We start from the raw sequence: 13,812 nt of genomic DNA, 5'->3' as shown, positions 1-13,812 counted from the left end.
TTTTTATTTTATTTTATTATTTTTTCTGAGACAGTCTTGCTCTGTTGCCCAGGCTGGACAGCAGTGGCACAATCACGACTCACTGCAACCTCGACTTCCTGGGCTCAAGCAATCCTCCCACTTCAGCCTCTCAAGTAGCTGGGACTACAGGCGCATGCTGCCATGCTTGGCTAATTAAAATTTTTTTTTTGTAGAGACAGGGTCTTACTTTGTTTCTCAGGCTGGTCTCAAATTCCTGGGCTCAAGTGATCCTCCTGCCTCAGCCTCCCAAAGTGTTGAGATTACAGATGTGAGCCACCACACCAGGCCAAGTTAACTACTTTAGAGGTTGCAAATGTGAATTAGACTGTGTTCCTGATCTCAGGAAATATCTAATGAGAGAAAGATGTATAGGACACTATTTATGGCACAAAGCAAAATAGGCTGCTAAGTATTATAGTATCAATATCATAATAGTATAAATTCCTCAAAAATGCAGGCAACTTTCACCCTTAGGATCAGGTAAAACTTACTGGAAGAGGGAACGTATGATTGGGGTCTTCAAGAACAAGTAGAATGTCAGTAGAAGAATGTTTAGGAAAGAATGGCATGGAGAAAGCAAAACTGTTGGGCAAGGGAATGGTGTTTTCGTGTATCCACATGCCCTTTACTCCAATATGTGGTAAAGCAAAGTGGGAAGTGTGCCTAGGAAGGGAAACTGGCCATCAGGCCTTGGCGAACCCTAAATATTATTCTGTCAAGGAGTTTGAACTATGTAATAGGCAAAGGGGGCAGCTGAGGGTTTGGTTTGAGGCAGGGCATAATATGATGAGATTGTATTTGAAGAAGATAATTATGGTGGAAAAAGTAGAAGTAGAGGGAGACCATTTAGAAGGCAATTTTTCCTACTGTTGTAATAGTGTAAGAAACAGTGACAGCCTGAACAGGAGAAAGAGAAGAAGCAGAGAAGAGCCAGTGGGGCCCAGTTTGGGGCAGAATCAATATGACTGAAGAAAAATAAAGGAAGAAAAAGAAATAATGATAACCTCAAGTTTTCTGTTTTGGGTAATTCAAAGGCTAACATTCCTTTAACTGAGACAGGAGACACAGAAACAAGAAATATATTTACAGGTAGTAAGATGATAAATTTAGCTTGGGTCATGTTGAGATTGAGATGGCAAGAAGACTTATTTGGGGAGATTCTGTTACTCTGTTGCTAATAAAAGTTTGATGCTTAGCCAAAGAGATCAAGTCTACAAGTGTAGATTTGGAAATCAGTTTAGCTGAGGTGGCTGAGCTAATGAGTGAAATCAAGAAGTGCTAGGCAAATAGAGAAAAAAAAAGAAGACAAAACTTGTGATATTTCTACAATTAACAAGTTGACAGAAAAGTGGAGCAAATGAAGAAAACCAAAATAATCAGGAATCAATGAATAAGAGAAGATATCTGGAAAATACTTCTTTATAGGTATAAGAGATTGGTTTTCATCCAAGTGTTTCAAATAATATTAACTTGCCTGACCATCAACTTTTCTCATCTGAAATACATAAACCACAAACATGATTTTAAAAAATTAGTGAACATGAAAGTGCTTTGGTAAACCATCAGACACTTTGCAAGTCTTACGTCTTATGATTATTGTCTCATAAGAAAATGGAGTGTTCCAAGGAAGGGAAAGAGTAGTGTCAGATGCTACAGAGTTTCAGAAGAATATTTATTTCTAGCCCAAATTGTTTGGCTTGTAATTTAAGGAAGTTAAGTCAAAGAATGAATCTGTTCTCTAATCACTTAGAACAGTATTTACCAAAGTAATGGGGCATGGGTCCTTGGTAGTACAGGAGACATTTTTAGATTTGACACAGACATGAAATAGAACTGAATCACACTGTGAGAAAGTTAGTCTCCTTTTGGTTTCTCTTTTCATCACTCCTTTTGTTTCTCTTTTAATCTTTGTTTTATTCCATAATTATGATTTTTATTGAAGGGATAAAGTCTCAGGGCAAAAAAGTCTTTAATATTTAACACTAGCTAATCACCCTTTTCAATAAATTCCTTCAGGTTGTCAACAATATCTAGCTATAATTTATATTAACTTCAAGATTAATATCTACAATACCTTCTTATTTTGCAGTTGATATCAGTTTTCCAATTATGGTAGTGACATAAAGTTTTCTTTTAAAATAAATTTTTTAAATAAAAAGATAATCACTTTTTAAATTATTAAGTATGTAATTGTATAGGTGGTATATAGATATGACAAAACTAAGAAAGTGATATTCCAATGATGAAAGTTTGAAAAATTTAGACTAGCCCTCCCTCCTTCTGTTGCTTTGAGTGGCTGCCTTGGGTTCAACCAGGCTGGAACAATGTGTGAAATTTATTTTGTGATTTGTGGGTCCGGAGTTCTACACCCTAGATCTAGACCCTGTCCCTCCTCTAGGATGTTGGGTCAATTTTCGGAGCCACCAGACATTTCTAGATTTTTGTGTCCTTATCTGTCAAAATAAGAAGATTAGCTTTAAACTATCACTAACATTCCTTCCAGCAATAAATTCTACAGTTCTTTGAGTGATTAGTAAATAAGCCTGTGCTTTCAAATTGATCAAAGTTAGCTAAAATGTTTTTCCTCCATAAGCATCAATATCATGTGTCAATGCTAGAGATTCTTCCCAGACTAATATTCACAGCTAGGAAAACATCAACAAATTTATTCTCTAATTATGATTCAGATTCTACCTCATCTGTGAAGGACTGTTGTTTAGAAGGAATCTCTGCTTTAGTTAGGGCAATTAATTAAAATTGAAAATGAAATTGTAAATGAAAATTTGTTTGCATTTCCTGAGCCTAATGCTTTATGCTAAAGCCTCACTCTCAGTCTGTAGTTTTATTGCAGTCATATCTAATCAATTTATAAAGCCCGTGAATTTTGTTCCTCGGTATAGCAACTCATACATATTAAGTCCCTATACTTAAAAAGAATCTTCATCCATCTATTTACTAATATCTTTCCATCTTTTAAAATTTATTTCCCCTGAGAACAAGGAGAGCAGGTGAAGTGTTTTCTAACTGGCTGAAAGTTCTTATTAGTATTATTGTGAGTTAATGGTACTCTATATCCCAAGTATGTGTTAAAATTAGAAGCATACCTTCTATTTGAAATATAACAACATGGAACATCCTTCACCACCAAAAGCATGGCAAAGCTCCAGGCAATAAATGAAAAATGGAGAGAGCGTAGGTACAGAAAACACACACACAAAGTCTTTGGATCAGAAAAAAACTGAGTTTGTTACTACCTTTAAAAAGTTTCTATATGAACAATTTTTTTCTCTATGATTACAAAGGAAGTGTTTGTCCCGTGACTTTTTTGAACTGCATCAGTGTTGCCTTTTGCTCTAACTTGCTATGACAAGGGTAAAGTTGCTTATGCAACAACTTAATTTTAAGATTCTGTTTTCTCACCTGAAAAAAAAGGATAAAAATACAGTCATTGTTCTGACCAAATTAGTGTTTGTATGTAAAATATCTAGCAATGTGGTAGATACCTCCTGGGTACTCTACAAGTTTTAGTTCCCAACATTGCAGTAACAGTGTCTCAACAATTAACATGCTCTTGATTTGGGGAAGATCATCTTTCACTGCCCTTCAGAGCTTCTTTCTTCTTATTCTCTCTACATTATTAAACTCGATTTCCTGATTTCCATGCTCACAGATTACAAGAGCAAATTAGAAGGTGCTAAGAACAACAGGAAAGAAAAAAGACAAAGAAGCGGAATAAAAGAGAAATAATTTCAAAATCTTAGAAACCTGGAGCCATTTAGTACAGGGATAAATAGCTCTTCATACCTCAACAGTCATTTAGGGCTTTTTTATATTACAAGATATAATACAGGGTATTTGTAATTGCTAAGTTAAAATGGTTTTTATGCAGATATGACTTTTTCTTGTTTCAAGAAGGAACATTTGATATAAATTACTTGTGGGCTTTAGCAATAACAACTTTCTCAAATTATTTTCCCTAGGACTTGGTGTTAGAACAGTTTATCCAGTCAGGGACCCATTGGCTGCATCCAGCCTCTCATGGTGTTATCTGTGATTCTCTGGGCAAAACACTCAAACTGGGCCTGGTTTGCACATTGAAATAAGAGCCCTTTCTAAGTTATCCCCATGAGAACAGAACAAGCATGTTAGTTTAAACTCATGTATACTGTATAAATTATCCACTGTATGCAGTGGACTCAATACCACAAATATTGAGCTAACTGCATCTGAAAGGAGTCAAAGAGTAGACAATTGCAGAATCCCATAGAAAGAGAACATGTAGAATCCAGCACCATCAGAGGTCAACCAGTCAAATACCAGGGCTGGATTTTTCAAAGAACCAGATAATGCCAGTTTTATGGCCATTAATAACATTTTAGTTATGTAAACAAAGATAAGAGTAATACAAAATAAATTCTGCTTCATGGTGTAATCTGATTGCCAACAGAGTTCAGAAATGAACTTTCTCATTGTGCACGTGGCATTGCATAATGGACCAGTGATCATTCCGCAGCCTCCCCAGCCTTCCCTTTCCCTTTCCCTTTTATGGAGAGTCCTTAGTTCTGCCAGATCCATAAGCTATTCCAGGGAGGCAGATTCTTTGCTTTCCCCTGTAAAGCTCTTTGATTGTGCCTCTGGTAGTTAATACACCAAATGGTCTTCAGGAGTACTTCATACGTGCACTCCGCAGCTAATCACAGTGCCTTGGCCTGCTGTTTCCCTACCTCTGTGTTTTCCACATGTTGACAGGCTCAGTTCAAACACCAGGCCCATCAGCTTCTGGAGAGTCATGGCAAAACTCGGCTCTGATTTGGGTGTCTGCTTCAGAGATTTTCCAAAGGATATCCTGTAGTAGATAAATCATTTCATTAGGCCAGGTTCCCTGTTCAAACCAGGAAGCAGAGGGCCTGCCATGTAGGAAAACCCAGATAATATTGTTATGGCTGTACTCAGAGCATTTGTAAATATTGTTGTCAGTGTCTTTCACGCAGGTTCCATCAAGATTGGATTTAAACATAGACAGGTTAATTATGTGTTTTAAAGCTTTGTTTATGGAGAGCTATTAGGAAGACTGTGAAGTTTTAACTATTGCAATGACAATTTTTCCCCCCAAATGTCTCCTCCAGTTGATCACTCCTCATGCCATCCGTGTGCAGACCCCTCCTCGGCACATCCCTGGTGTTGTGGAAGTCACACTGTCCTACAAATCTAAGCAGTTCTGCAAAGGAACACCAGGCAGATTCATTTACACAGGTAAGAACCACAGCACATGGTGAGCACAGAACTGCCGTGGTCTTGTGGGGTCTTTCCCCTTATCTTGTCTGTATAAAAGCATGTATTTTATTTTAAAATCTAGTTAAAGCCTGCTTTCTTTCTTCATTTTACCATATGTATGACCAAACATGGTGCTTCTATTATTGTATTAAGAATTCTTCTAGGTGTCCATGTTGAATGGCGCGTTCTGTTGAAATAACTGGTTGGATACCTAAAGATGCCACATGAAAAATAAGAGAAGGGGAAAGAGGTGTAGCTAGTCCTGAGTTTCTGGATGTTAAGCCACCTTGTTAGGGTTTGTTGGCTTTATGGAGTAGGTTTGTGCTTTCATGAACAGTACGTCTTTCCTCTAGCCTGTTCACGGCACTTGTATTACATACAATTGGTAGTTTTCATATTTAATTCTGGGTTGGTGCCTTCTTTCCAAGTATGCTGCATTTTTGTCCTCCCAAAACAGCCTTGGCACATGGATCCGCCTTGCGGCAAGAAGCTAGGGTTTCAGAGTGAATGTGAATTCCCTCCCATCAGACAGAGAGAACCAGGCAGCATCTCTGTGGAATGACATCAAGTATAAAGGCTGAGTGCCCAATGTGTACGCTAAGAGATCCCTAGATTGTGAAGTGCAAACCAAATACCCAGGGATCTTTTACAATTCACATTCTGCTACAGTAGGTCTAGGTAGAACCTGAGATCCTGTTTCTTAAGCAATCCCAGGTGAGGCTGATGCTGCTGCTCAAAGAACCACAGGTGGAGTGCGGTTCTGGGCCCTCTGCTTAGTGTCAGTCATCCTTGGATAGTGGTAGCTGTCTCCACGAACTAGTCCCAGGTTTCCTTTTCCATTCAGTAAAAGACCACAAGACCAGATTAAGTACAGAGCGGAAGTTGCTTTCACACAAAGAGATAACAGAGCAGTGAAGGGATAACAGTTAACAAATTGTAATTATAACCATACAATTAAGTGGACGAATTTTATTTTTCTGTGACATTTTACTTCAGAGCATCTTTCCCTTGTATTTCAATATTAGAAGTAAAACCAAACATACCTCTTAGTCACCCAGTTTCTCTCTCTCTCTCTCTCTCTCGAAATTATAAAAACAATTAATGCATCCTGACCCTTGGAAATGCTTCCCAGCCCTTTAAACAAAATGCAGGTTTGGTGCCTGCCTGATGATTAGTTTTAGTTAATTGAAAATTATAGGATTGACCCAAGAGGAAAATTTTGTTTGCACTCCAATCACTTTTACAAATTAAGGAAAATTACCACAATTTTGTTTAGCTAAGGTTTCACACTGAGTTCAAGAAATTAGCTCAGCCATCCCAACAAAGTCAGCACTTTGTTAGTGAGCACTTGAAAAAATAATAGTCTATCTGGAGTTTTGTGGTGTATACAAACGAAGCATAGAGAAAGCTATGATGCTTTATAGAAGTAGGCCAAGTGTTTTTAATTAGGCTCATTGGTTCAGCGTAAGTTTTGAAGAACAATCAAACTAGCAGATTAGCTGTTTCTTTTAAAGCTAGGATTTCTTGCCATTCATTTTTCCCATGAGAACTTCCACATAGCAGTGTGTGTGTGTGTGTGTGTGTGTGTGTGTTTTACAAGTCTCATTATGGGGCTGCAGGAAAAGGACCAATTGAAACTTCTGATACTGTAACATTCCCCAGCATCATTCCAATGGATGGGAGTTTTTCACAATGTTCCCCACTGAACTCGGTGTTCTGGAACATATTTCAAAACCACAGAGGCCAAATGTTTTCTCTGAGAAGTTTGGACTCTGTTTTTGGCCGAAAACATTAGGCCTCGCTGGCTGCTTATTTACTCAGCTATTAAGAACAAGAAAAGGAGAAGAAAAAGAAGAAAATGCTTGTGTGGTGGGAGGTACAGGAGGCAATCAGGCATGGTTTCCGCTTTGGTGACAACGTCCCTGCCCATTAATGGTTCCATTTTGTGGTCAGGTCTCATTTAGAAGAAATTATTTTTAATCAGTCTTCAACAAAATATCCCCTAGAGCCACCTGGCCATAAAAGTTAGAAAAAAAAATCACCCTCATTAAATTACTTAAGTTCTCAAGAGAAAAGAGCTAGGGATCCATCATTATTTGGAGTTTTTTTAAACACTAAAAAAAAAATTGCCATCAGTTTAAGAAATCACATCTTAGAAAATCTATATCACACTGGAATTAAGAAAAAAGTGTTGGATTTTCAAGTCTAGAAAAGTAGTTAAGGGTAAGAGCAATAAGTTGGCGCATATGCACATGTGTACATCTGTGGGAAATTTAAGGTATGAAAAAATGCTTCTGGTGATCTGGCCTCAAACTGTGGGCACCAGACAAGAAGCCTTTTTTTTTTTTTTTTAAAGTATTCTAGGAGAGAGTTCTAACCTCTCCCCATATCAGAAAAATAAAAATCTGAAGAAATTGGCACAATGATTTCCCCTCTGGTATAGTTACTTGGCTGTTAACAGTTATTGTGACATCACATCATTTCTGATGAAAGGGAATCTGTGTTCATTGGTGACCTACACATGGACCTTTTGATCATTAGCATTAAATGCCTCTACCATGCGTTGCTTGTTCATGGCTGGGGCTACTGGCCTCTGTGATTTACTCAGTTTACCTCTGCTGTCACCACTTAATAGTAAGGGTATAGAGATGGCTCATAAAACCTCTCTGTTCTTTGTATCCAAACAACTGCTCAGATCATTGCAAATGTACAGCACCCCTCCTTTGTCCACCCACAGAAGTTCACACTTCATTTTCTTTAACATCCATAGTATTTCAAGATGTGAGGCTTGGTTTTCTGGATTGGGTGAGCTAACCCTCTTATTTGTTAGTGAAATATCACTTGGAATTTTTCCCTTGAAAAATATTATTGAGCTGAAAAGTAACACCCCAAACTAAGGCCTTATTGCTGTTTTTAAAGTATGCAAGAGAGAGTTGGCATTTGTAGATGTAAATGTCTCTAAAAGTCCATAACATTAAAAAAAAAGAAAAAAGGTAGGAACAGCATGGCCTAATCTATACTAATAAAGGCAGACCTTTTGGGGAGGGAAGAATCTGACCAAGCACAGATTGCCTGCAAGCTGGCTCCCCTTGTAAGGATGGTAAGCGAGCATACATCTCTCCCTCATTGGTTCTTCAGACCAGAGACGCACGAGGAATCCATAGTTGCTAATGTGCCATGCCCTTGTGTTTGTCCAATCAGAGTCACAGACTCTGGAAAGTGAATCCTGACTGGATTAGAAGCAGAAAAGCTCAATAGCACTTTCTAGATCTTACTTTATTGTGTCCAGTTATTCTTATGTAAATGTAGGGCAAGGCTGACTTTAATTTTCAATAAATGTTTTCTAAGAGAAGGAAACAAAAACACTATCTAATCACAGGATTGATTTCAAAGCCCTATTATCGTTTCTGGTCAGTCCAGTGGGAATTAAATCCACTATAACCTCACTGCCATGTAAGGGCTCTCCCTAATACCTTTATTATTCTCACAGCTTGTTTTCTTGCAGGTGTTACATCTTTAAGTGACTTGGATCTTTTCGAATCGTGATCTCTCCTGCTAAGCCCTAAGTAGCCTTGGAAGCTAATAAAAGACTCTTAGGCACCTTTAGCTGCTTCTTCAAAGTTTTTGTAGTTGGTTTTCCTGATAAGAAGCGGCCAATTCCAAATGCATGTGTTGCCTTCATTCTAGTTATATTTTCTGTAAGAATTTTCATATATTCTCGGGGAATATATGACTGAAAGAATGGGACACCAGGACAAGGTTTGAGCAGCCTAGGGGTACCCTGAGAGCTGTACACCACCTGACCCCCCAAAAGTTGGTGAAAACCCTGATGAATGATCATCTAACAACTCAGATGTCTGGTTAGGTCACTTATCAGATCTTTTCTACCACTAACTTTTCCAATTCCAAACATTTTTCACCCAATTTCCTGTTCCTGTGGAAGGACTAACCCACATTCCTGTGTATTAGCCTGTGAACTAACTTCGAAATGAGAATTCTTCGTGGAAATACTTCCTGTTTGTACCTTGTGCCCAGAATAACTCCACATCCTTTGCCAATGCATAACACATTGCTTTGCACATAGGAGGGGCTATTTTGTCTGCATATGCTCTGTGGAACTTGACATCTTTTACTATGACTTTTCAGTTTTCCGTTTTTTCTCCCTATCCCTCTTATTTTCTTCTTGCTCTCCCATCTCTCCTATCTCCCTTTCGCCTTCCTCTCTCTTTTCTTTACTCCCCTCATCCTTTCCTCCCTCCCTCCTAAGGGGATAGTACCTCGCATACTGATTGACTGCTTAGGTTCAAGATGATGGATATAGATTGAATTCTCAGATCTACCATTTACTAGAGAGGTTATCCTTGGGACATAATATGATGCCTCTAAACCACAGTCACCTTATCTTTATAAGGAAATAATAATAATACCTTGCTGGGGTTGTTTTTAGGATCAGGGAACCATATGTAAAGTTTTAGAGTCATGGAACTGTATTTAGCATGAGGCTAGATACTAGTAGTTTCCATTAATAAATGGTGGCCATTATGATTCATTCCTTTGTTTCTGAGTCCCTACCAGGAGTAACTATTTTCCATGGATTGTTTATCATCCTCGTCATCTCCCTAGAAATCTAAGAAATGTCTTTTGGGATTTTTAGTAACACAACTATAGGCATCAGTTTAAAGAAACAACACCTGTCAACCCCAAATAAAAGGAGCAAAGTGTAAATAAAGTAGCAAGAAAAAGAAATGCGTAAGTGTAAATGTAATAATTTGCTTAAAACAAATATTTTTGCAGGAATGCATCACACAGCTAATATTTTAATCAGATACTCCTGATTTGTGAAGTTCTCTGGTGTTAACTTTTTTAGGGAACAACACATGCTTGTTCTCTTATTTCCATCTCAGCCCCTCCTCTGGAGGTCCTAGCAACAGGAGTACAGCCTATCACCAACTGTCTTCAAAATATTTAGATTATAATCAGCTTCAACTCCAGCTTCCAGAGTTTTCACCAGAAATCTCTGTTTCTCATTCTTGGAAACCTCCTCCACAAAATAAAGGCTGCCACCTTAGGCTTGAACAAAGTCATCGGTTTTAGGGAAGAAGTGGAGAGTTTGCACCTAATGGATCTCCTGCACTTTAGTCTTTTCTTACATAAATTCTTTGTCACAGTACGCTTCTGAAAAGCCACTTTCATGTCATTACCCTGCAGAGAAACCTTCCCTCTTTGCTCACTGTATGTAAGACGTAGCCCAAGTCCCGATGTTTGGCTCACTGTGCTCTGGGGCTAGGGCTTATGATGCTCCAGTCAAACCAGTTTCCTTGCTGTGCCTCCAGCTCACTTTAGCTACTTTGGACATGGTGATTCACCTGAAGGAACCAGTTCAAACTCTTACCTCTCTGAAGTGTTCTCTGACCACTGTGGTATAGTGGACAGAGCCCTGGGCTGATAGCAATGAGGCTTGCGTCGTATCCCAGCCTTGCTACTCGCTAGCTATGAGACAAGTTGTTTACGTGCTCTGGACTCCAGTCTCTTCATTGTGAAATGAGTCAGTCGGACTGACTTTGGTGCTCCCTGTAACTCATCTTGATTGACTGGGAGAGTCTCTGTCCTTGAATCTCTTTTGTCCCAGGTGTTAAAACCATCCCATTCATCATTCACTTCCTTTTGTCCTTAGCTCTCTTGTTCTGTTCATAGGTAGACAAATCATAAAAAGTCCACAAGCTTCATGAAGAAAGAGAAACTCTTCCTCAATCTTATTTTATACACTGTGTTGAAGGGATTTGGCTCAGCATTTTACTTGCAATAGGTGCTAATCATTGACATATTGCCCAGGATCAATGGGTCTTCATTGATTTTTGTCCTCTGGATAACATGGAATGTAAATAAGAGCTGTTAATTAAGAATCTGTCCCTTTCTACTTGAAGTTTTACATACATAGAACATAGTTTCTTTAAATGAAAAAATGAGATTTGGCTTATATTATAAATTTCATTTTCTTATCTGTAAAATGGAGCTATTTTAATAGTACCTTCATCTAAGGAGTAAAAGGGTTAATGTATGTAATGCAATCCTGAGAGTACCTGGTCCAGTGTGAGTGCTCCCCAAAAGTAAGTGAGAAAAGCAGATAGTGGGTATATATATTTTTGAAAATCCAAAGAATTTGTCATTAGAGTTTGATGTTATGTATGTGTCAGCTTTGATTATGAGTAAAGACATTGTTTCTTTCTAGGCATTAGAATAGGAATAAAAATACCTGTGTTCTGTTCTGATTTTACCACTTCCTTTTGTTACTTCATTCATTCACCTCACAAATGTTTGTGGATTGCCTGTCTTATTCTAGGCAATGTTCTAAACCAGTTCTAGGCCAAGTCCTGAAACAGTGTTAAGCAAAGCCAGACACAATCCCTGTTTTCTTTATTCTAAAGACTAAGAGGGAAAATGGGTATTCATAAGTTTACTATTTCAAACCTGGTACGTGTCCAGAAAGAAACAGTGCTTTTGATCAGCACATAATAAAGGAGCCCTGACCAGCCAGTTAGAGATATTTCTCTACAGGAAAAATTGCACAAGCTGAAGTTTGAAGGATGACAAAGAGCTAACCCAACAACCAGTGAAGGGTGGGGGTAGCATGGGGTTAGGGAATGAGCCTTCCAGCAGAGGGAGCAAATGAGAAGGCCCTGGGTGGGAGGAAACACGGTACCTTGGACGGCTGTAAGAATTGCAGTGAGGCTGGAAAATCAAGAGGGAGGAGGAGAACTGTGAGACAGAAGGCTGCGAGAAGTAGGCAGGGACAAGGGTATGCAAAACTTTATAAGCCATGGGGAGGAGTTTGGTTGTTATCTTAAGAACAATGAACAGTTTTGAAGTGTCTGAAACGACAGGTGGACGTGACCAGGTTTACATTTTGGGAACAAACTAACTCTGGCTTCAAGAAGCATAGGAGACCAGAATGTATCTTGGAAGGCCTCTTAGGAGGTCATTGCAGTAGTCTGGGAAAGAGATTTGGTGACTTTGATTTGGGTGGTAATCAGTGGAGATGGAATGGAGTGAGAGGAATCAAGAGGAATTTAAGAGGAAAAATGGAAAGGACTTGATGGGTCAGATGTGGGGATGAGGGAGACAGAGGGGTTAAAGCTGCTAGATTTTTGTCTCCCTCAACTTAAGGGATGGTAGGGCCATCACTTTTCTGTGCATCCCAAGGATCTTGTGAATATCAATGAAAAAATGGCCATGAAAATATTTTGCATAGCGTAATATTCTATACATATGTTAATTGTTATAAAGACAAGCCTAAGCAAACTCAGAAAGAATTGGAGAAAGGAAGGCAAGAATGTGTTTTCTTTTTTGTCAGATTGTTTTCACTTAGGGATTCAGCTGAAAGAGGGCTGGGTAATGAATACTTGACTAGCAGCTCTGCCTTAGCAGTGTCCTAATTGGAATAGACCCAACAAGAAAGAAAAATTCACAGGCTGCTCCTGTCCGCATGTCTTAAATATTACTCCAAATGAACCATTTACACACAAAGAAAAGAATTCAAGGCAGAGGGAGTGTTTATTCTTTTTGCTTTTGTGATACAAAGGGTAGGTCCCAAGCCTCTCCTTTTTTTTTTTTCCACAACATATGATTTTTCCCTGATCAGATGTACGCTGATGTGATCAGTGATTCTGAATCTGCTGGCATTTGTACAGTTAAATACTGTTGGTGTCATAATGAGAACAACAACAACAACAAAAGTCACTGAAAGTAATCATTGTACTTCCGTGACAGCTATAAAATGAGAGCCATTTCTGCAAAGAATAAAGCTGATCTGAAGGAAGCATATTATTTTGCATATTTTACATATATACTTTCCAAGAAATATGACCTTTATTTCCTATTTGGAGTGGAGTGTAATCAGGACTTGAGTAGCCAGTATAACAGGATCATTAAAAGGGATATTTTCACTGACATTAGAGGTCTAAATGGCCACGAGGCCTTATATACAACCTTGGCTTTTTCCTGTCTACCCAGAGTTAATAAGTGATAAGGCCGGGAGAGAGATAAATCACAGAAATCCCTGTCCAAAGAAAACATATTGACTACAGCCAAGCAAATAACAGACCATAACCAACGGTCCCATTCATCATTCATGTAATAGGGATATAAAGTATTTCCTACCAATGAAACCGTACAGTAGGAAGAAGCAGATAAGCTGGTCCAATCTAAGGCATGAGATTTGGTTATTAAGGAACATGAACTATTTGTCACATGGCTTTAATCTTAAGATGTGTTGCCATTTCTAAACTATAAATTTCTGGTAAGGGATTAGAAAGCTATTAACAATAAAGGTAGGAACTGAGCTGTATATGTATTCTTGCCAATGTAATGCAACACTGTAAAGTTTTGAACCTCTAATCTTTTTAGTATGATATAACATGATTTGGTTTTCAAAGCCAATAAACTATTTGGAAGTATTCAAGTTTTCATTTTTTTTTAAACCGAGCATCATGATAAATTAACCCTTCAGCTTTTGACTGT

General features: G+C 38.4%; 1 protein-coding gene across 11 annotated transcripts in view; it reads left to right on the top strand.

Annotated features, from left to right (window-relative positions):
* EBF1 (EBF transcription factor 1) overlaps positions 1–13,812 on the top strand; it is a 401,593-nt gene that overhangs the window by 314,783 nt on the left and 72,998 nt on the right. For all 11 annotated transcript variants that reach the window (XM_055112837.3, XM_055112836.3, XM_008972405.5 and 8 more), the window contains exon 10: positions 5,148–5,274. In XM_055112837.3, the coding sequence (XP_054968812.1) occupies positions 5,148–5,274 (127 nt within the window). The remainder of the gene's footprint in view (positions 1–5,147; positions 5,275–13,812) is intronic.

Source organism: Pan paniscus, chromosome 4 (genome assembly GCF_029289425.2).
Source record: "Pan paniscus chromosome 4, NHGRI_mPanPan1-v2.0_pri, whole genome shotgun sequence".
Classification (NCBI taxonomy): Eukaryota; Metazoa; Chordata; class Mammalia; order Primates; family Hominidae; genus Pan; species Pan paniscus.
This window is presented reverse-complemented; position numbering and strand designations above follow the sequence as displayed.